The sequence below is a fragment of the Rhineura floridana genome, chromosome 17 (genome assembly GCF_030035675.1).
Source record: "Rhineura floridana isolate rRhiFlo1 chromosome 17, rRhiFlo1.hap2, whole genome shotgun sequence".
Taxonomy (NCBI): domain Eukaryota; kingdom Metazoa; phylum Chordata; class Lepidosauria; order Squamata; family Rhineuridae; genus Rhineura; species Rhineura floridana.
The window spans coordinates 20784743-20806515 of NC_084496.1; the positions used below are offsets into that span (position 1 = coordinate 20784743).

At 43.1% G+C, this 21773-nt stretch overlaps 1 protein-coding gene across 1 annotated transcript in view; it reads right to left on the reverse strand.

The window, feature by feature from the left end:
* Positions 1–5296: 5296 nt before the first annotated feature.
* The window catches only part of NATD1 (N-acetyltransferase domain containing 1), a 33579-nt gene continuing 17102 nt past the window's right edge, over positions 5297–21773 (reverse strand). Inside the window, exon 3 of the mRNA XM_061599990.1 lies at positions 5297–8917. Within this exon, the coding sequence (XP_061455974.1) occupies positions 8801–8917 (117 nt within the window). The 3' untranslated portion in view covers positions 5297–8800. The remainder of the gene's footprint in view (positions 8918–21773) is intronic.

A 21773-nucleotide genomic window follows, 5' to 3' on the forward strand; every position in this document is an offset into this window, starting at 1 on the left:
CGATTCAAAATGGCATCCAATTGTATTCAAGTACAGACAAAAACCAGCTCCTTGATCTCAGGAGCCATTATGAGAAGATCATGCTAAGGTGTCCAAATGCATAACAAACAGATGGACAACTTTTCAAAATATATAGTATAGTAGATATTATAGATGCATGCATATATGTGTGTATGTGTGTACAGCCATATATACAAATAATCAACATAATTTTCACCCTTTCAACTTTCCCAGAATTTATATGACATTCAGCACGTGACATAAAGACACACTATTCTGATTGGGGCTTACACACAAAGATTCACATTTTTTACATTCACCCTTGTCAATGAGATCACTCATATTTCCGTTTTACAGAGAGAGTTAGCCTGAGAGACAGAAAGATCTACGCATGGGTGACACAAATCTGTCGTAATGCTGGGTCCATTCTTCAGACCAGCAACTAAAGCTGTAACTCCAACAAGGAATGGGTTCTGCCAGGGAAACTGCGCTTGATTGCAGAGTTGCTTCCAGTGATTGCTGCTCTGGGCTCCTTCTGGGAGGTAGGGCTGGGTATTAATATAACAACAACAGTAATAAAGAATCTGAGCTTTTACCTCTATGGCTGAAGGGAGGAAAAATCCTAAGGATTTGCTGTCCGTAATATGTCGGTTCTATAATCTGCTCTACCCCCCACACACACACACACACAGCAGTGGTGGCTGGTACCTGTTGGGACTGGTAGGACGGAAGGCAGAGAGGCCAGCACCAATGTCAGGCAGAGCCGGTTGTCAGTAAGAACGTAGGGGGCTGGCTGAGGGCAGGCTGAGCTTAGTGGGGTGGTGTCCCACTGGTGCTAATAGATAGCCTCCACTGACACACACTCCAAAGTATGTCACATTTAACAATCATACTCAGAAGTACACATTTCTGTCTCCTGTCATGGATCACTATGTTTATTACATTTAAGGAACTTTGTCTTGAAAAACAGAACATTCTCACAAAGTCTTTGTCCTCTCCCAAACCCAGCCCAACTTTTCAGAGATGGTACCTACCCTGTTATCTTTCAGAAAAATTATTGACCCGAGATTGTCACTCCTAACAGTCTTTGCAGCAGGGATATTGTTAGGGACTCTTTGTCCCAAGACCTTCATGCCGGGTCTTGGATGTCTCTTGGAAGTTTACAAGCGGAACATAAGGATGATAGCAATCCTGTTTGCCTCCACCATCTGGAATTCAGAGAGAGAGAGGGTGCTCACATAGAGAGAATGTTGCCTTTCAGGGTACGTCCCTCAAGCTGAAGTATTACGTTCCCATCTCTAAAATGGGCAGATGTTTTCCAGAAAGTCTTTTACAGTAGGGCCCCGCTTTGCAGTGTTCCGCTTTGCAGTGTTCCACCGATACAGCAGTTGTCAATTGCAGAAGGGCCTTGCTCCTACTGCACTTGTTCCACTTTTACAGCGTTTTTCAGGTGTCGGGCGCCATTTTAGACAATGTTAGTCAATGCATTCCGCTTTATGGTGGATTTCGCTTATGGCGGTGGTCCGGAACAACCTGCCGTATGAGCGGGGCCCTACTGTATTTATAAAAGTATTTCTGTACCACACTCTCGCCAGACATCTGGGCAGCGTACAACAACATAAAAACATTTAAAAGTAGTACAAACAATCATTAAGATGGCCAGCTACTCAGACACACACACACACATTTTAAACACCTGCATAGACCTGTTGGCACACTTAAAGTGAAAAGTGAGGATGCCTACCGAATCTCTGCTGGAAGAATGGGACTGGTGACACTAAATGACTGAAATCTGGTTGAGGCCAGTCGGGCGTCTGTAACACAAGGGACAAATAGAAGCACTCCTCCGGATGATCTCAGTGACCTGGTTGGGATATAAGGGCTCAGGCGGTATCCTTAAGGTGTCCTGGTTTCGGGCTTTGTTATATATAAATGGCAAGGGTTGGACTCCAACTCCCATCAGCTCCAGCCAACATGACCAATGGTCAGATATGATGAGATTTGTAGTCCCAATCCCTACTCTAAAACCATCCACGGATGTTGCCCCACTAGGAACATAATGTCTCACCATGAGCTACAACGTTGACTGGTGCTGCTTCCTGGTAGCAATTGGGAATGGGGAAGAAATTTGATTCAGTTTGCATTTAAAGCAGAATCTATCAAATTTGCACTATCAGTGTTCATAGAAATGCATACATTAGGAGAAATTGTGCATAAAATGCATATATTTGTGAAAAATAACATACAAAATGCATTATATTAGAAATTGCTTGCAAAAATGGGTACATTAGTCGAAACTGCAACCAAAAATTATTAGGAGAAATTCACACTAAAATGCTGAAGAATTTTCATGAGCGTTTTAAAAAAAAAGGTAGATTGCTACAGAAATAAATGAGGGGAACTGAGTTTAAGATTGGAAAAATTAGAAATGAACAAATCCTTCCATCTGTAGTAGCAATTGACGTCAATGCAGTAGATTCTCCCTGTGTTTTTTAAAAACTGTCCACATTTGAGGAAATCACTACCAGGAAAAGACCCTCTGTGGCGCAGAGTGGTAAGCCGTGGTAACGCAGCCGAAGCTCTGCTCACGGCCAGAGTTTGATTCCAACGAAGGAGGAAGTCGAATCTCCGGTAAAAGGGGTCGAGGTCCACTCAGCCTTCCATCCATCTGTGGTCGGTAAAATGAGTACCCAGCATATGCTGGGGGGTAAAGAAAGGCCGGGGAAGGAACTGGCAATCCCACCCCATATATACGGTCTGCCTAGTAAACGTCGCAAGATGTCACCCTAAGAGTCGGAAACGACTCGCACTACAAGTGCGGGGACACCTTTACCTTTACTACCAGGAAGTGGTTCATGGTCACACTGGGCTAGACATTACTTCCACCCAGCTGCGCAAAGAGTTTTCAAGCATCTGAACCAGTTCTTCACACAGCTGCATTTACATTAGCAAAAGCAAAGAGCTTTGGATATTACCTGAGGTCTTGTGTTATGGTTGTCGTGGTGCTGCGACTGGTGTGTGGAATTGTTCCGAGTGGTTCTCCTTCTCCCTAATGGCTGTGAGAATCAGTCCAAAGGCAAAACGACTGCACAGATAGGCCCAGCCTTGATAATGTTCACATGAACAATCTGTGCAGGACTAGGTACACACATTCATCTTTGAATAGAAATTCATGCTGTTTTGAACCCTCCTCGGCAACTGGAGTGGAAAGTGTGAATGGACTCCCCTAAAAAGGTATCTTCTTGTGGTGACAATAAGGTAATACAAAATGGTGCATCTTTTGTTTTGTGTGTTTGAGCCAGTGGCCCATCTAGTCTAGCATGCTGTTGTCACAGTGGCCAACCAGATGCCCATGGGAAGCCTGCAAGCACTCTCTTCTGCTGTGGTTTTCAGCAACTGGCATTCAGAAATACTGCTTCCAACAGCAGAGGTAGAATATCAATGTTAGTAGCCACTGATAGCCTTATCCTCCATGAATTTGTCTAATCCTCTTTTAAAGCTATCCAAGTTGGTGGCAACCACTGCCTCTTGTGGGAGCTATTCTGGAATGTACTAGCGGACTGTGCAACAAAATATTGCAATGTGGAATGCTCCTGTTTGGGGTGCCTGCCAGCCAGCCAGCCAGCCGTGCCCTCTTACAAGATACTCCACTACATTCCCCCTTCCCACATTTTCCATACCTCAACAGACAGTCAACATTCAGAGGCCACTGAGCCAGGATTTGCTTGGCGCTCTGTTGAGCACATGCTCCATGGCAAAACAGGGTTTGTATGAAATGGCCCTCAGGAACTGGACATTTGCAGGTATAAATATTAATGAGAACATGTAATCTCAAGGGCAAGGTGAGCCTTCGTGTAATTTCACCCACCTCTTGTGACTAACTGTAGCTCCGTCCCACACTCTGTGCTCAGAAAAGGAACCCTACAAGTTTGGAATTGGCAGTGAAACTGGGCTGGGTCAGTGCATACAGCTGGCATTCATAGTAAAACTGAGGGAAATCCTGTATGTGAAGAGCAAACTAATTCTCCAAGTGTGGGTCCTTACACAGCCAAGATAACCTGTTTTTTAAGCATTCATTCTGATTTGTTTGCAGAGAGGTTAGATGATGTTGCATGGCAGCAAGTGTTATCCCACGCTGTCCAGTGCATTTCCCCTTCCTTTACTGCAAAAAGTCTGATCTTTTGGGGAAGCACGTTTGTTGTGCAAGACCTCCCAATCCACTATAATTGCACAATCTGAAATTGCCAGTATGTGATTGAATCCCACCACCTGAAAAATAGCAATGGTCCAGCAGCACCCATAAGAAGAGCTCTGCTGGATCAGGTCCACAGCCCACCTAGTGCAAAATCCTGCTCTCACAGTGGCCAACAAGGTAGGTGTCTGTGGCACAGGTTGCCAAACTGTGGTCCATGGACCACCAGTGGTCTATGAGCTTCATTCAGGTGGTCCACGGCATGTCTACGTTAAATATTCAAATGGATTTTGATGGCATTTTTACTGCTGCTTTATTTCTTATTTTGTATTTTATTGTATTACAATTTTAATCCTACGGAATGCAAATAGTACGATGAAATGCAGTGTAAGTAATAAAAGAAGCAATAAAAATACCATTAAAAATCATACAACATCTAGCACAGCACATTACAATTGCTACAATTGGCAGAAAAACCATTAAATGGTCCGCCAAGACCCTCAGCAATTTTCAAGTGGTCGTGGCAGAAAAAGTTGGGGAACCCCTGGCTTATGGAAGCCAGCAAGCAGGACCTGAATGCAACAGCCCCACTTGCAGTTCTCAGCAAGTGGTACTCAGAGGTATAGCACCTCTGATGCTGGAGGTAGTACGCAGCCATTTGTCTAAACTCCTTATAAGAACATTGGTCAGACTGGCTGGGCATGAGAGAGTGAAAAACATCTGGATGGCATGATGTGGCTGCCTCTGCTTTGTTGTTGTTATGCGCCTTCAAGTCGATTACGACTTATGGCAACCCTATGAATCAGCGACCTCCAAGAGCATCTGTCATGAACCACCCTGTTCAGATCTTGTAAGTTCAGGTCTGTGGCTTCCTTGATGGAATCAATCCATCTCGTTTGGCCTTGCCCTTTTTTGACCCTTCTGTTTTTCCCAGCATTATTGTCTTTTCTAGTGAATCAGGTCTTCTCATTATGTCTCCAAAGTCCATTCCTAGAGATCTTGCCCTTAAATGTTATGTCCATAATTTAATCCATGTGAGTTTCGCCTACTGAACTTAACTACATTTCCTTTCCCATCAAATACCAGCAGACAAGTCAGTGCCAATTGGTTTAGCCACACTGTTTATTGTATACCATGCAATAGGGTCAGGTTCCCATAATAATATGACAGAACAGGGAAGGGTAGTGTTAGACACAAACAACAACAGAAATGTCATTTTTAAAAGGTCCTGAATAGGAAAGGCACATTACCACTTTAATAGAATAAGAAGGTGAGGGAGGGAAGAGATGAAAATATATCCACTTTGAGTGGAAAACACTGGAGAACAAGCTAAAACTAGACCTTCTATGTGATGAATTTGGAAGTTATTCAGTTACCTGTGTTTCCCCATCGAGGGTCATAGCTCAAATGGACCCTGTGCCTTCAATCAGTAAGAGAGATGTCCCCACATTCTGTTCTCCATCAGCAAGCTGCAAGGGAGATGCCTATCACAGAGATGAATCAGAGCTGGGCTGGAGAACCTGTAGCCCTTCAGATGTTGCTGGATTCCAACTCCCACCACTCCTAACCATTGGCCCTGCTGGCTGGAGCAAATGGGAATTAAGAGTCTGCATCTAGAGGATCATCATGGCTTCTCCATCCCTGAACTATACAAGAGAAAAATTATTTCCATCCCACCCCACTCATGGTGGCAAGGGATGAGTTCCTGCAGACACCAGTTTTGAATGGGTAGGCGTTGCTATTCAACATAGTATCAAAACACAGGAAGAAAAGAAGGGCTGGACCCAGCAGTAAACTGGGTGTTATACTAAAATACTATCAAAAGACATCTCAGTTGGATCAGAGGCTGAAATGATCATTGTAGCACCTTCACGATGAAGCTGCAGCACTATCAAAATACTGAGCTCATTTTAAGGCAGGGTTGGCCAGCCTTCATCTCACCAAGGTTTCCCTTGAAATAAAAATGAAAGGCCCTCCACTGTATTCGCCCTAGGCAGCAACACTCCCCGCATTAAACAGTTGTATACGTGAGCAGGAGGTGCAAAGCCAGATTTCTGACAGCCATGCATGCATGCATGCATGCGCGCATGCTCTCTCTCTCTCTCTCTCTCTCTCTCTCTCTCTCACACACACACACACACACACACACACACACACACGTGTACAAAAACAAAATAGTGGGTCTAGGATTGCATTCATGGCCTTGCTGCTTCCATCCACATGACAGCCAGCAGCATATTCTTAGATGAATGGTCCAGTAAAATGATCTTACCACGGTAACAAGAAAGGGACTGGCAATCATGATATGGTCACAACCACACCATAGAGTTAAAACACTTTTATACCACTTCAAATAGTTGTGGAGAATCCTAGGAACTGTTGTTTGTTAAGGGTGCTGGCTTCACAGAACTACCATTCCCAGCACCCTTAACAAACTGCCATTCCCAGGATTCCCCACAACTGTTAGAAGCGGTCTACAGATACTGTAAATGTATGGTGTGACCATGACCATAGTTACAGAAGAGTAAGCAACTTTGAAGTTACTCAGTGAGCAATGCTGCCTGTATGCCCATTCAACTATTTTAGCTCCCTTCCTTTCGAGATGGGTTTTCCAACCCAAAAAAGGGCAGGAGGCAGCAAAGGCTAACGACTCTAATGTCAGCAGGGCAATGAATCTGCTCCAAGTTTTAGCCTGAATCTTCAAGAAGCTATCCAAGGTGCTGAGCACCTTGGATAGCTCCTTGAAAGTTCAGACTAATACCCAGAGCGGATTCACTGCTCTGCTGACATCGGAACCACCAGTCTCCACTGACTTGAGGGACACACAGAGGCAGGCGTGTGAATGAGTGAGAGTGAGAGAGAGAGATGTTAGGAGCCAGTGGAATATATTAATTTCCCTCACAAATACCAGAACTGCTTCACTGTATTATAAGACAATACTGATAAGCACCAAGCAACATAGCTTTCTGTTGAAAAAAGTAATATTCAGCAGCCCTAGCATTACCTTGGGATAGTCACTTAGGCTTAGGATCTTATTTCTGCTGAAACTCTCAGCTATATAATCGAGGAACCGAGCTGACGAGGGAGGGAAACATTTCAAGGCAGTTTTGACATGGTTGGAACACACAGAGAAGCCCCTGCCATTCCTATGGCAACCGAGACCTCGCCTGGTTTGCAAAAAAAGTTATAACAGATCTTAAGCCAAGTTTAAGTCTCCACACATGCAGTTATCAGGCCTGGTACTTGGGAGCAGGGAGCAGGGGCGGGGACAGCATTACGGAAAAGAGAGACCAAAAAAATCAATTGGAAAAACAGAAAAATGGAATATCCATTTTGGATCTGGAGTAATACCATGTAACCATAAGGAGGGAGAGATGAGGTGAGGGTTAAAAAAATATCCAGTGTCATTTCTCCATCCACGCACTGCTTGGGGCAAGCCAGAGAACCAGCCAAGTTGTCCACGTTTTTTTTTGGGGGGGGGCAGCATTTGCATCCTTATGTGAAAAAGTAGCCAAGCAAATCCCAGTCTGCCTTTTTATTTTCTGCCAGTAAGTCAGTTGCTGTTCGCTTACCCCCACCTTCTCCTTGGCTCACCTCCATTTGGGTTCTAAGTGGCTCTTGATGGTGACCAACTTTCCTATTGTTAGAATGCCCAAAATTTGTTTACCTCACACAGCTCCCTCCGCCCTGCCATTTCCTTCCTTCCTTCCCCTGTCACCCTCAGTCTTGTTATTGCTTCTCCCACATGAGAGGAAACAGCCACCACTTGAGGAGAAGAGGCAGGGGGAGTGAGTGAGAAGAATCCCATGAAAACCAAAAAGAAAAGAAACACAAGGCCCTTTGCTTCTGAAATGTGCCGTTGAGTTTTAAGCCTTCCATGCCAAACCAACTGGATCATTTAATTGCCCCTTCTGCCTCTGTGAGGCCATTCCCTTGTGCAGGGAATGGCATATACCAATGTCCACGCCGTAACTGCCTCTGTATCTCTCAGATCTGCAGAGGCACCTCGGGGCACCAGAGCTTTCTTGCCGCTAAAGCATCGTATTTATTGCAGTTAGCACCTGGGATTTGCTTCTCCTCCCAGTGCAGCCCATGCAATAGCCATTTTGCATTGTTCATTGGCTTTCCCACATGGAGAAATGTGGTTAAGGGGCTAACCAGATGTTAAAAAGACCATTGCTGAGGCAGGATTGTGGGTTTTCCAGCTTTTCCAACTCCACATTAGCAAGAAAAATGATGTCTAGTCCCGGATAGTTTCACCTCATGCTATTCTTTGACGAGGAAGAACCAAAAGGAGAATATGACCTCCCACCCACTCCTCTGTTGCCCAACACTAACAAAGACCTAGTCAGAGACCTGATGGTGTCCTTAGAAGAGAAGGCCTATGTAACCAAGAAAAATCCAGATCAGACAAGTTATTGCAAGAGCCAGCTGGAAGCATTGTTGAAGAGTCACACATTTGTCTTTACAAAAATAAGAACTCTTGAGTGTGTGCACTGGTAGTTGTGGAGTCCCAAGTCTGCACAGAAACAAAGGCTGCACTGGACAGTCAAGAGAGGCCGGGCTCACTCATGTCTTAAGTAGTCTAGGCTCTGCAGTCTTCCTGTGTTAAGACTGCAAACGTTCCAGATACTGAGGCAGTGGATTCTCCTTGACATATTTCTGAATGTACCAACATGTGAGGTGGGCTTTCAAGTCCTCTTCAACTACAAAATCCAAAGCTGCCTGAAAACACAGAAAGGGAAACAACTACCATCAATATCTTGCAAAGTCAACCTCTTAAGTGCAGTCAAGACCCAAACAGAACGGCTGAGTTTCCTGCAAGAGGTCGTCAGATTCTACATTTCTGACTAAGGGCCCCTCCAGACTGGTATTTTATTGCAGATACATTCTGCAACACAATAACAGGGCGTTAGTTTTACTCTGCATTAGTTAGTTCTGCAACACATTTGTGACACGATAACACTGCATTTGATTTACTCTGCTTTAGTTGGTTCTGCAGTGGTTCTCCAATGCTACCACATGATTGCTGTCTGGAGGGGCTATAGAGCAACAAAAGCAGGGCTAAAGTAAAGCAGAACATGTGTGGTATAAAAAGTTGCAGGATTTCAGCAGGAAGTTCTAGCACATACACCAACTGGAAACAAAGCAATGTGACCACCCCAAGACTTTTGCAGGCACAAACAGTACTGAGAGCAAGATCATTTGTGACCACCCCAATAGCATCATGTGCATAAATGATCATGAGTGTGCAATGAAGATGACATCTGAGGGGGATCTAAATGGCTAAAGAGGGTTGGGCTGTTCAGATGCACCAGTGCGATTACATAGCAAGCAAATGTCTTCTTGGAGAAAGAGCAAGTTACAAGTGAAATTAGATGTGTATAAGTTGCTGGTGCACACTGTGTATCTATACTGATTTTAAGTAATACGTTACTAGGTTCTTTGCCCAATCCTTATTTTTAATTTTTTGTTGATGTTCATTGCCTCAGTCATTTCAATTAGGCCTGTAATGTTAAATCAATATTTAAAAAAAAGTTTAAATCAGAAGCACAACTTCAGCCCATTCAGTCAGACAACAGATTTTAGCATTTTAATGTTAGGAACAGAGGAAGCTGCCTTATACTGGGTCAGACCATCTGTCCTAGTTCAGTATTGTTGACACTGACTGGCAGCGGCTCTCCAGGATTTCAAGACAGGATTTTCCCCAGCCCCACCGAATGATTCCAGGGACTGAACCTTTTGCATGCAAAGTAGATGCTCTGCCACTGAGCTACAGTCCAACCAGCCTTCTTAAAGAGGTGCCCCCCCTCTCTTTCACAGCAAGGAACATCTCTTCCAGTGGTGCCACCAGGGTCCCACTCAGCAGAAGGGCCCCGAAACACAGCAAGGCTGCCTTACCTCATTTTGAAGAAACATACATTAACCATTTAAACAGCTCCCCCATAAGTCCATTAAGTCCAGAGTCTAAAATTACGTGACTGTACCACTGGCCTCTTCTAAAGTGATACCTGTTACAACACAGGTTACTTGCTGGATTGCCTCACCCAATATATGCCCACTCATCTTGACCACTTCAGTCTCCGGAACTGGCACTGTTGCAGGTGCCACATAATACTCTTTTTACACTTGTAAGAAAATTGATGGTTTAACGCTGAGTTTACTGGGTTCCTACACTTTGGAACTCCCTGCCTATTGACATCAGGCAGGCACCTTCGTTGCACTCTTTCTGGCACCTGCTTAAACCATTTTTATTTAGTCAGCTGTTTCAGACATGTTTACGGTTGACATATGTTGTAATCTTTTTAGTTTACTGTTGATTTTAATTATCTTTTGAATATTTTTAATATCTGTTTTTATTGATAATTTTTAATGCTGTAGTTTTTTTGTAAACTGCTTAGAGGTTTTGTTACAGTCAAGTGGTATATACATTTTGCTAAATAAATTAGTTAAACAGATGTGTGCATTATAGTAAAATGAACAGGGCAAGCCTACAAATATTATTTGTATTTATAGGCCTTATTTAACCAAATGGTCCTAGTGCAGGTGACAAAAAATATATCACAATTACAATTAAAATAACAAAAACCACTAGTACTACAAAAATGTCCTTGAAAGGGCCATGCCGTCAGACCTCAAGGAAAAAGCATTGTCCCACCAAGGAGGACTACTACTTTCCTTGGCCTGCATACACATCATACATTTAAGGCACATTGAAAGCACATTGTTTCCCCCCAAATAATCCTGGGAACTGTAGTACATTAAGGGTGCTGGGAATTGTAGGTCAGTGAGGGGTGAACTACAGTTCCCAGGATACTTTGGGGGAAATAATGTGCTCCTAATGTGTAATTAGTATGCAGCCAGAGGCTGCTTTCACACTGACCTTTATTCCGTTATTCTGACGCTTTCTTACCTGGTAATTTGCGCATTATATTTGATATTTCACATGACATACATGCTAGTTCTGGAATCCTAGTGGAATATAGTGCAAGTTTAGTGCTAATTTTCATGATAAATAATACCAGAAATAATCCGTTTGCAAGCCTGGGAACCTGCAGCTGCTCACGTGTCAGGCATCCCAGTATGCAGTGCATTCCTGCCCTTTAGGCATGCACTTTGTTTTTGCCTGATGAAAACTGTACTGGTATTCCGGCATAGGCATGGGTAATAGCAGCAGCAGCTTTTCCCACACACGCCTATGACTCTACAACAAAAAAAAATGTGTCAGATGCTAAAGGGAGAGGGGTTGCATGGTGACAGGACGAGATCTTCGACCTCCTACATAGTGGGAAACTACAGTGTGCATGTGTATAATGGGTGAGGGGCAAAAACAAGATGTTCATTACAGCCATGTGAAAGATAGTTGCATGAAATGCCGGTATATCAGCTGAAAAAGCTACTGTTCCTTAACGCAACAGGTACTGCAGTGTGAAAGGAATTGTAAATATCGGGACAGAAGCGTTACCTTTTTAATCCGTTAAACTAACAATAAGTTCCGTGTCTGAAAGCAGCCAGGTTCTGTTCCACAGATTTTTATACGTTTTTTAGTGTAATGTATTGTTCTCTCCACTTGCTATTTGATTTTAAGTTATACTTTACGTCAGCGGTTCCCAGACCCCCCCCCCCCCCGCCCCCGTGGACCACTTGAAAATTGCTGAGGGCCTTGGCAGATCATTTACAGTAATACCTCAGTTAACAAGTTATTCCTGGACATTACCTCTTTAACAGAAACTTTGGTACCAGAGGTAGGAATAACATGGAAAGAATAGGGATAGGTTCCAGCACAACAAAAAAGAAGAGCAGGTTCAACATATTTCAGCAAACTTTTTATTCAAAACTAATAATATGCATGTCTGAAATGAAACAACCAGGTCAGGTAAGCCTTGCATGCAGACCACTTGAAGGCTTTGTACACTCAAGCAGGCAGGCAAGGGACAGGCAAGGGGCAGGCTCCACCGTCATCCTGTGCTTGGTCTCTCTCTCTCTGTCTGCCACCCTCCCCTACACTTGAGCTGATGCATCTGCAGTAAACAATGCTTCCAGAGCACCTGAAGCATTGTTTACTGTAGAGGCACCTGCACCACCTGGCAAGCAGCACCATTCCAGCCATGTGTGAGAGAACTGCCTGCAGTAGCCGCAGTCCAGTAGACAAGGAGCCACGTTCTCACTATGTCACAGTGTTTAACCCCCCCCCATACCCCCCCCCAAAATACTTTGTTAAAAGGAGCTTCTTTCCTGGAGGATTTGTTAACTGAAGTATTACTGTGATGATTTTTCTGCCTTGTAGTAGCAATTAAAACACACTATGCTAGATGCTGCGCAATTTTTAATTATATTTTTCTTGCTTCCTTTATTTCTTACATACTGCATTTTTACAATTTGAATTTCCATAGAATGGAAATTGTAATACAACAAAATACAATATATAAGAAATAAAAAGCAATAAAATGCAATTAAAAATCAATGTGAACATTTAATGCAATGGATGTACTGTCTCTCATCTTCAACCACAAATCCACAGACAGATTGTGGACCATCTGAATGCAGTTCATGGATCACTGGTGGATTGTGGACCACAGTCTGGAACCCCTGATTTGATTTTAAATCTTTGAAAGATGATTAGGGGCTTTTTACATAGCAAGCGACTAACAGAGTGAAAATAAAACAAGAATTGAGAGCCAGTGTGGTGTAGTGACTAGAGTGTTGGACTGGGACCTGGGAGACCAGGGTTCAGCCATGAAGCTGGCTGGGTGACCTTAGGCCAGTCACAGTCTCTCAGCCTAATCTACCTTACAGGGTTGTTGTAAGGATAAAATTGGGAGGGAGAGAACCATGGGTGTATGCGACCTTGAGCTCCTTGAAGGGCAGGTGGGATATATGTAATAAATAAAATATAATTATAAATGAAAACATAATAACGATAATAAATAACAATAACAACCCTCTTGATCAATTAGAACAGATACAAGTCTGGCTTCTGTCTCAAATGCTGGAAGATACTATCATACTTGTGTATGGGAATTTAAAAACAGCCAGAAGCTGCTTAGCTCCTAACGTTATTCTGAGGCACACAAAGCCAGTAGTTTGGATGCAGGATGTAGCCTTCTCTCCAAGCATCAGAGTGCCACCTCTGATGTGCTTTTAGTTAAACCATTGTCTCTTTAAGATGTGGCAGAAATCTTTCCAGGTCCTGGCACAGACTGGGCCCCTTTATCATGGCCTCACACAGACAAAGGAAGCTGTAAAGTTGTCCTCATCTCCCTTCTGCCTGATGCAAAGGAGCAGGAGGGAAGAGAAAGAAAAGCCTGCAGAAACACCGCAGGATGCCCCTCCTCCCCCCAATCCCTCAGGGGTGGCTACAAGTAAGAAAATCCTTACTGAGAGCAATGGAACAAAACTGCAAACCGATGCCGCTTCATCCCATAAATTGCAGGTTGGAGAGGCTCCCTTCTTTCCCCCCTTTTCAACGCTCAAATGTAGTAAGCCACTACAAGGTTCTCCACAATCATTAGCTAATTTAATGAACAAATGCTGGAGGGGGGGAGGGAGGAGAAAGATGCAGCAACTAAAAGAATATCAAATGCTTTGGGATTTCACTGCATATATGCTTCACATGGCAGAGAAAGAGCCAGGGCCTGGCTGCAAGAAGATATGGACAAGAAAATACTGGCAGCAGAAAACTCTGACTCCTGTGTCTTTTTTGGCTAAAGGGCAGCAGGAGGGCTTAACAGTGGCAACGAGGATAAAAACATTAAAGCTCTAGGCCTAGCTTCATCTCTGGGGAAAGAGAGAAAAAGACTTGGTCACAGTGAGTAAAGAAAAACAAACAAACAAACCAAGACCACAACAGGATGGCTAGCTGTACTGGAAAGATTGATATCTTTGATTGTGCAACAGATGATTGGACACTATACACAGAAAGGATTGAGCAGTATTTTGAAGCAAAGAAGATTGCTGCTGAAAAAAGTGCCTGTTTTACTGAGCTTTTTGGGGAGGCAAAGCATGCAGTTTACTGAGAAGTTTGACTGTTCCACAAAAACATTCAGCTTTGCAGAATTAGTGAAAATAATGCAGGAGCATTTGGCACCAAAGCCATTACTGACCGCAGAGCGTTTCAGATTCTGTAAATGAAACCAGAAAGAAGGAGAGTCCCTTGCAACATATGCAGCTGAATTTAAAAGATTATCTGGGTATTGCCAATTTGGCGAGGGGCTAAATGATGCATTGAGAGACCGGCTGTTCTGTGGAATCCTGAAAGAAAGCATTCAAAAAAGACTCTTAACAGAGGCAGATTTAACATTTAAGAGAACAATTGAAATTGCTATATCTATGGAAACTGCTGCCAAAGATGCAATAGAGTTGCATTCAGGAGTGGAAACAAACGTGAACAAGCTTGCAATAGTGTGTAAACAGAGGACAGTGAGTTCAAATGAACTGTGCTATCGGTGTGGCAAGGGTTCACACATACCAGCTCAATGCAGATTTAGAAGTGAAACGTGCAGAAAATGCAAAAAAATGAGACATATTCAGAGTCTGTCGCTCAGATAAAAGGCAACCATTTGTTAACAACAGAGACAAAGATAATCAATTGAGCCACCATTTTAAAAAAAGGTGCAGAAGTGCATGCGGTAAAGGAAAAACCTGATAATGGAGGTGAAACAGGGCTAGCTAGCCTGGAAATCTACAAAATAAAGGGTGGAATAAGACAAGCAATATGGCTTACACCAGAAGTGAATGGCAAAACAATATCAATGCAACTGGACATTGGTTCAGGTATATCAGTTATATCACAGCATGAATTTGAGCAGCATTTCAGACATGCTAAACTAAAGGCTTCAGAGCTACAGTTGCAAACATATACTGGAGAAAAGATCATTCCCATTGGAATTACACCTGTAACTGTGAGATATCATTCATTGGCGATCACTCATGGCCAAGTAAGATTGTCTTAAAGATAAGGTCTTTAACAGTGGGTCCGTAAGTGACTGTGGAGGCCAATTCTGGATCCACACAGCCTCCCACAGTGAGGACATAGGTTTCCAGATGGAAGATTGTCACGATATATATATTATATATATATAATAACCAACAAAAGATATTGGACTTATATGTCTTAAAAACAGATAGACCAGTTCTCTGGGGTCGTGATTGGCTGAGGAAGATGCAGCTGGATTGGAGTGCCGTGAACAGTGTGCACACCACGCTCCCCATGTTGGAGTAGACTGAAAGTAAGCTGAAAAAGGTGTTGGATGCTACTTCACCTGCGTTCCAAGCTGGCATCGGCACACTAAGGCAAATCAAAGGTAAAATAGTGTTCTAGGAGGATGCCACACCCAAGTTTCACAAGGCCCATCCAGTTCCATATTCTATATGCCAAAAGGTGGAAACTGAGCTGGCTTGCATGGAAGCCAAGGGAATTCTTTCTAAAGTTGATTGGAGCCCATGGTCTACATCTGTGGTTCCCATAGCGAAGAAGACTGGCGCTGTCAGAATCTGTGGTGATTTTAAAGTTACCATTAATCAAGTATTATGCACTGAACAGTATCCATTGCCCAGAATTGATGACATTTTTGCTAACCTAGCTGGGGGACAATGTTTCAGCAAAGTAGACCTAGCAGAGGCATATTTACAAATGGAAGTGGAAGATGATTCTAAGATGTTTCTCACTATAAATATACACAAAGGACTATATCGTTATAACAGACTTGTTTTTGGAATAGCATCAGCACCAGCGCTTTGGCAGAGAGCCATGGATCAGGTGCTACAAGCCTGTCCAGGCACTCAGTGCTATTTAGATGACATCATTGTCACCAGAGAGGATGAGATGCATCTACAAAACCTCAAGACAGCTCTGCAGAGATTGGCAGACTATGGACTCAGAGCATGACGTGACAAATGTGAGTTTTTTAAACCTAGCATTACTTACTGTAGTCACACTATTGATGCACAAGGCCTACACAAGCGTGCAGACAAAATCCGAGCTCCAAGGCCAAAAGATGTGTCCCAGCTACAATCCTTCTTAGGATTCATTAATTATTATAACAGATTCCTGCCAAACTTAGCTTCCATGCTACACCCCTTGAATACCTTGTTACAAGTGGGAAGAATGTGGCAGTGGATGAAACAGCGTGAACAAGCTTTCAAGCAAGCGAAGAAAATGGTGGCATCAGATACTGTGCTCACACACTAAAATCCACACCTATCAGTGAAACTAGCTTGTGATGCTTTGCCATATGGCATTGGTGCAGTTATATCACATGTCATGGAAGATGGCAGTGAACATCCAATAGCTTTTGCTATTCGCTCACAGCTGCAGACAGAAATTACGCACAGATAGACAGGAAAGCACTAAGTCTGGTTTAGGGTGTGTGAAACATTTCAGTCAGTACCTATATATGGGAGAGCGTTTACCCTCATCACTGACCACCAGCCACTACTGTCCATGTTCAGTCCACAAAAAGGGATTCTGCTGACAGCAGCTGCCAGAATACAGCGATGGGCATTCTTTTTGGTTGAAACAGAATAGAATACAGAATAGAATTTAAGATGGTGCACAGTCATTCAAATGCAGATGGATTGTCTTGTTTATCTCTAGAGGATGAAAAATCTGAGGAATACGCATCAGATGGAGATTCTTTTGACATGTTTTCTCTCATGGAGATTGAGTCTTCCCATCACAGCAGAGATGATACAAAGAGAAACTAGGAGAGACCCTACACTGTTGCAAGTCTACACAGCAATGCAATGCTGGAATGAGCAGCAGAAATCTCAGTTCATGGAGTTCTATCACTGCCATGAGGAACTTACACTTGACAGTGGTTGTATTCCTAAGGGTCATCATTCCATCCAAGCTAAGAGCTCAAGTGTTGGAGGAGCTACATGTTGGACATTAGGAGTAATAAAGATGAAGGCATTAGCCCGTAGTTTTGTTTGGTGGCCAGGAATAGACCAACAAATCAAACAGCTTGTAATGAATTGTTTGGGTTGTCAGCATGTCCAAAAGATGCCCAAAACAGCCTCACTTCACCCATGGGAATGGCCTGTCTTGCCCTGGCAGAGAATTCACATAGACTTTGCAGGACCATTTCTGGGCACAACCTTTTCAGTTGTGGTGGATACATGTTCCAAGTGGCCAGAAGTGTTTACAATGACTTCAATAACAGCAATGCATACCATAGAGCAGCCTTTCCCAACCAGTGTGCCTCCAGATGTTGTTGGACCTCAATTCCCATCTTTCCTGACCATTGGCAATGCTGGCTGAGGCTGATGGGAGTTGTAGTCCAACAACATCTGGAGACACACTGGTTGGGAAAGGCTGCCATAGAGGTATTGCGAGAGCTCTTTGCAAGAACAGGTGTTGCTTAACATCTGGTGAGTGACAATGGACCACAATTTGTAGCTGAACAGTTTCAGGCATTCCTGAAAAAGAATGGAATTAAACACACAAATTCAGCACCGTATCATCCAGCTACAAATGGATTGGCTGAAAGATTTGTTCAAAGTTTTAAAAATGCTTTGCGAGCAATGTTGGGGAAAACATCATACTGAACCAAAAGCTTGCAAATTTTCTATTGGCATACCACAATGCTGTACATGCAACAACAAAGCACCTGCAGTGTTGTTCTTGGGTCATACTTTGTGTTCAAGTTTGGATCTTCTCAAGCCCAATTTGAGAAGACATGTTAAGCGCAAACAACTGAAACAAGTTGAGCAATCTTCCCATGAAGAAGCATGACACTTCTCAATAGGACAACCTGTTCTAGCGAGGGACTATAGAGGAGAACAGAAGTGGGTATCTGGGACAATCCAAGGAGGACTGGACCACTCTCTTATACTGTAGAGATTGCTCCCAACAACATTTGAAGACAACACATTGACCAGTTGAGGAAATCAGGGATACAGAACAAAGAGGTAGCACCAGACATGACTGTAGTTCCAATGCAATTTCTGAGTCACCACCATCAGCACCTGCCCTTGAAGAAGGCATTCCACCAGTGGTTGCTCCACAGTCACCAGTACCATCAGACACATCAAGCATTTCTGCCTGTGATGACAGGCGCTATCCCACTCAATAAGAAAGCCACCACAGCGCCTACATTTGTAGAGATAATATGGGTTTATATCCAGCGGGTGGGAGTGTAGTGTATTGGATCAGTGTTATTATGACTGTGATTCTTTGAGTACAGTAGGGCCCCGCTTTCCGGCGTTCCACTTTCCGGTGTTCCGCTGATGCAGCGGCTTTCAATTAGGGGAAATTCCCCGTTTTAAAGCCGATTTTGTGGGGTTTGGGCATTTTGCGGCATTTTCACGCGACACGGCCCATTATAGTCAATGGGTTCCACTTTACGGTGATTTCCGATTTACGGCGGGGGCTGGTCCCTAACCCGCCAGATAAGCAGGGCCCTACTGTATGTCTTTATTGTTCTGCCAGTGAACAATATTTAGGGCTTATTTAGGGCTGCCTGGAAAACACATTCAGGTATGCTTCCTGTTCTTCCTGTTCTTTCCTCTTGTTCTAGAATGTTCAGTAAAGAAAAATGCTGGCAACACAAAACTCTGACTCCTGTGTGTGTGTTTTTTGGCTAAAGGGCAGCAGGAGGACTTAACAAATTTAAGGGTAATTTAAGCTTTTATTTATTTGAGAACAGCACTCAGAGATTGGTAAAAGCTGCTGAATTTAAAAGTAATTACAGGAATACCCCACATTAACGTATGCAATGGGTCCAGAGCGAGTACGTAAACTGAAAATGTACTTAAAGTGAAGTACTACCTTTTTTCACTTGAGCCGCCAATGCGCCACCTCTCCTTCAAGCGGAACCTCAAAGCCCCACACTAAAGTCTCTGCTGCTGCGCTGCTGCGCCTTCCAGCTGATCGTGCTCATGCCTCCCAGCTGATTCACAGTCTCACGGTCGCGTGTCTTTCCACCACCCCCACGCACCGAAAGAACAGGCCACAACCAAAGGTTAAGTGTCCGTTCTTGGAAAGTGAGCGTACGTAAACAGGGGAATGGTGCTACTGTAAGTAGTCCATACTCACGAGTGTCCTTAAAGTGAAGGTCCGTATAGCAAGGTATTCCGGTATCCTTATTCAGCCTATACATTTCTGATGCCGACTAGTTCTATATTCACATGTAGATGGACATGATATGCAAGAGAGGTGTAGAAGTGGATTTTGCCACTCATTTCAGGGAATCTCCTGCTGGAAACATTGACTGTATTCACACCATACATTTATTCCACTTCAAACAGTTATGGCTTAGAATCCTGGGAAGTGTAGTTTGTGAAGGGTGCTGAGAGTTGTTAGGAGAACCCTATCACACTCGCAGAGCTACAATTCCCCAAGTGGTTTAACAGTCAGTTCCTCTTCCCAGAGAACTCTGGGAACTGTAGCTTTGCAAGGGGAACAGGGATCTCCTCATAACTCTCAGCACCCTTCACAAACTACCATTCCCAAGATTCTTTGGGGGGAAGCCATGACTGCTGAAAGTGGAATGATAGAGGAATAAATGTATGTTGTGAATGTGGCCCTGGCAGCCTCACTTGGTGAAGACCAGCTGTAGCCCTGGCTCATTGTTCCAGTTTTGCCTCCGCTCCCCTTCACTTTGCCTGGATCCTCTAGTCTTCTACTCACTCTGGTTTTAGATCAGGGATGGGAAAGCTGCAGTCGAAAAACAACTGGAGGGCCACAACTCCCATCATCCTTTGTCATTGGCCATGGTGACTGGGGCTGATGGGAGCTGTGGTCCAACAGCATATGAAGGACCACAGATTCCCTACCTCTGGGGTAGGGAACCTGTGGCCCTCCAGATGCTGGACTACAACTCCCATCATTCCTGGCCATGCTGGTTGAGGGTGATGGAAATTGGGAATCCAGGTAAAGAGCCACAGGTTCCTCATCCCAGGCATAAAGGAAGAGCTGGAATTTATGAGAGAACAAGAAGGTACAAAAATACACCTGAGGTTTCTTTGGCCTTTATCCAACCAAGTTTGTCTCAGTGCAGACAGATTAGAGATGGGGGAGAAATTCAATCCAGTTCGCATTTAAAGCCAAATCTATCAAATCCACACTTCCTCAAACAATGTGAGAACCAAACACAGCCATCTTTTGAAATCCACACATCTGAATTTTGCAATCCAGTTCTCAAACTAAACAATGTTTACAAGAATGCATATTTCAGGGGAAAGTGTGCATAAAAATGAATATATTGGTGAAAGTAACATTAAAATGCATTCTATTAGGAGATACTGCTTGCAAAATGTGTACATTAGTCAAAACTGCATACAAACGTGTTTATTAGGATATGCACTAAAATGCTGAACAATTTTCATAAGGACTTTTTTTAAAAATAAAATTGCTGCAGAAGTGTGGAGAACTCCATTTTAAGAATGGAAAAATGAGAAACAGAACTGAATATGGCAGGTCCTTCCATCTTTAAGATAAATCTACTGAGATTGATGTGACTAATTTAGCTTCAAAAATGTCAATAGGTCTACTCAGATCCCTTATTTCTAACATGTCTTGTAAACCTTCCCAGCAAGAATCTCATTCCTAGGCAATGCAAAGCAGCTACAGCAGCAACCTTTGATGCAATAGTAGATGACATTTCCTCTTTAGCTTGGGTCCAGTTCTGCTACTTGGGAACAGCAGGCAGCAAGAGAAAGATGGAAAGCCTCAAGTCATATAGAAGCCAAGAAGAGAGCCAGGCACCACATTTGTAGATTTTCTTGATCAAATTTCACTCACAAGAATTTCCTTCCTGGAATAAAATTTCCATGCCAAACTTAAAGATAGTTAATGGAACCATTTTTACATCTTACAGCACAATCCTATGCATGTTTCATCAAAGGTAAGTCGAACTACGTTCATTTGGGACTACTCCCAAAGTAAACATGTTTAGGATTGGAGCCTAAAAATATAAATTCTGTAAAAAATAAAACACGAGCACTACACTCACCACAGGTCAGCGGATAGCACCTTGGATAGCTCCTGGAAGGTTCGGACTAAAACCCAGAGCAGATTCACTGCACCACTGACATCGGAGCCAGCAGTCTCCATTGGTTAGATAAGTGGTTCCTAAATGGTGTGCCACGGCACACTGGTGCACCGCAAGAGGTGACTAGGTGTGCCGCGAATATTATGAAAGTATATTTTAAAAATGAGAAGAAACCCACTGTATAGTTATTTTTATTCAAAGTTTAAAACATATTAATATATTTTTAATTTTGTACAGGAAGTGCGCCAGAATTTTTTTTTGTTTTACAGTGCACCGCGCAACAAAAAAGTTTGAGAATCACTGGGTTAGATGATGTTACATCAAAGCAAGTGTTGTTATCCCACATTTTCAATTTTGTATGTTATAGTTTAATATAAGATTTTATTTTAAAACGGAAATGAATAGATTCTTTTTTTAAAAAAAGGCCATGAAAAATTTGTCAGCATTTTAGTGTAAATTTCTCCTAAAATAAACATTTTTGCATGGAATTTTGCCTAATATACCCATTTTTTGTAATCAATTTCCTGTAATATAATGCAATTTGGGGTGTTATTTTTATTAATGCATGGATTTTTATGACACTTTCC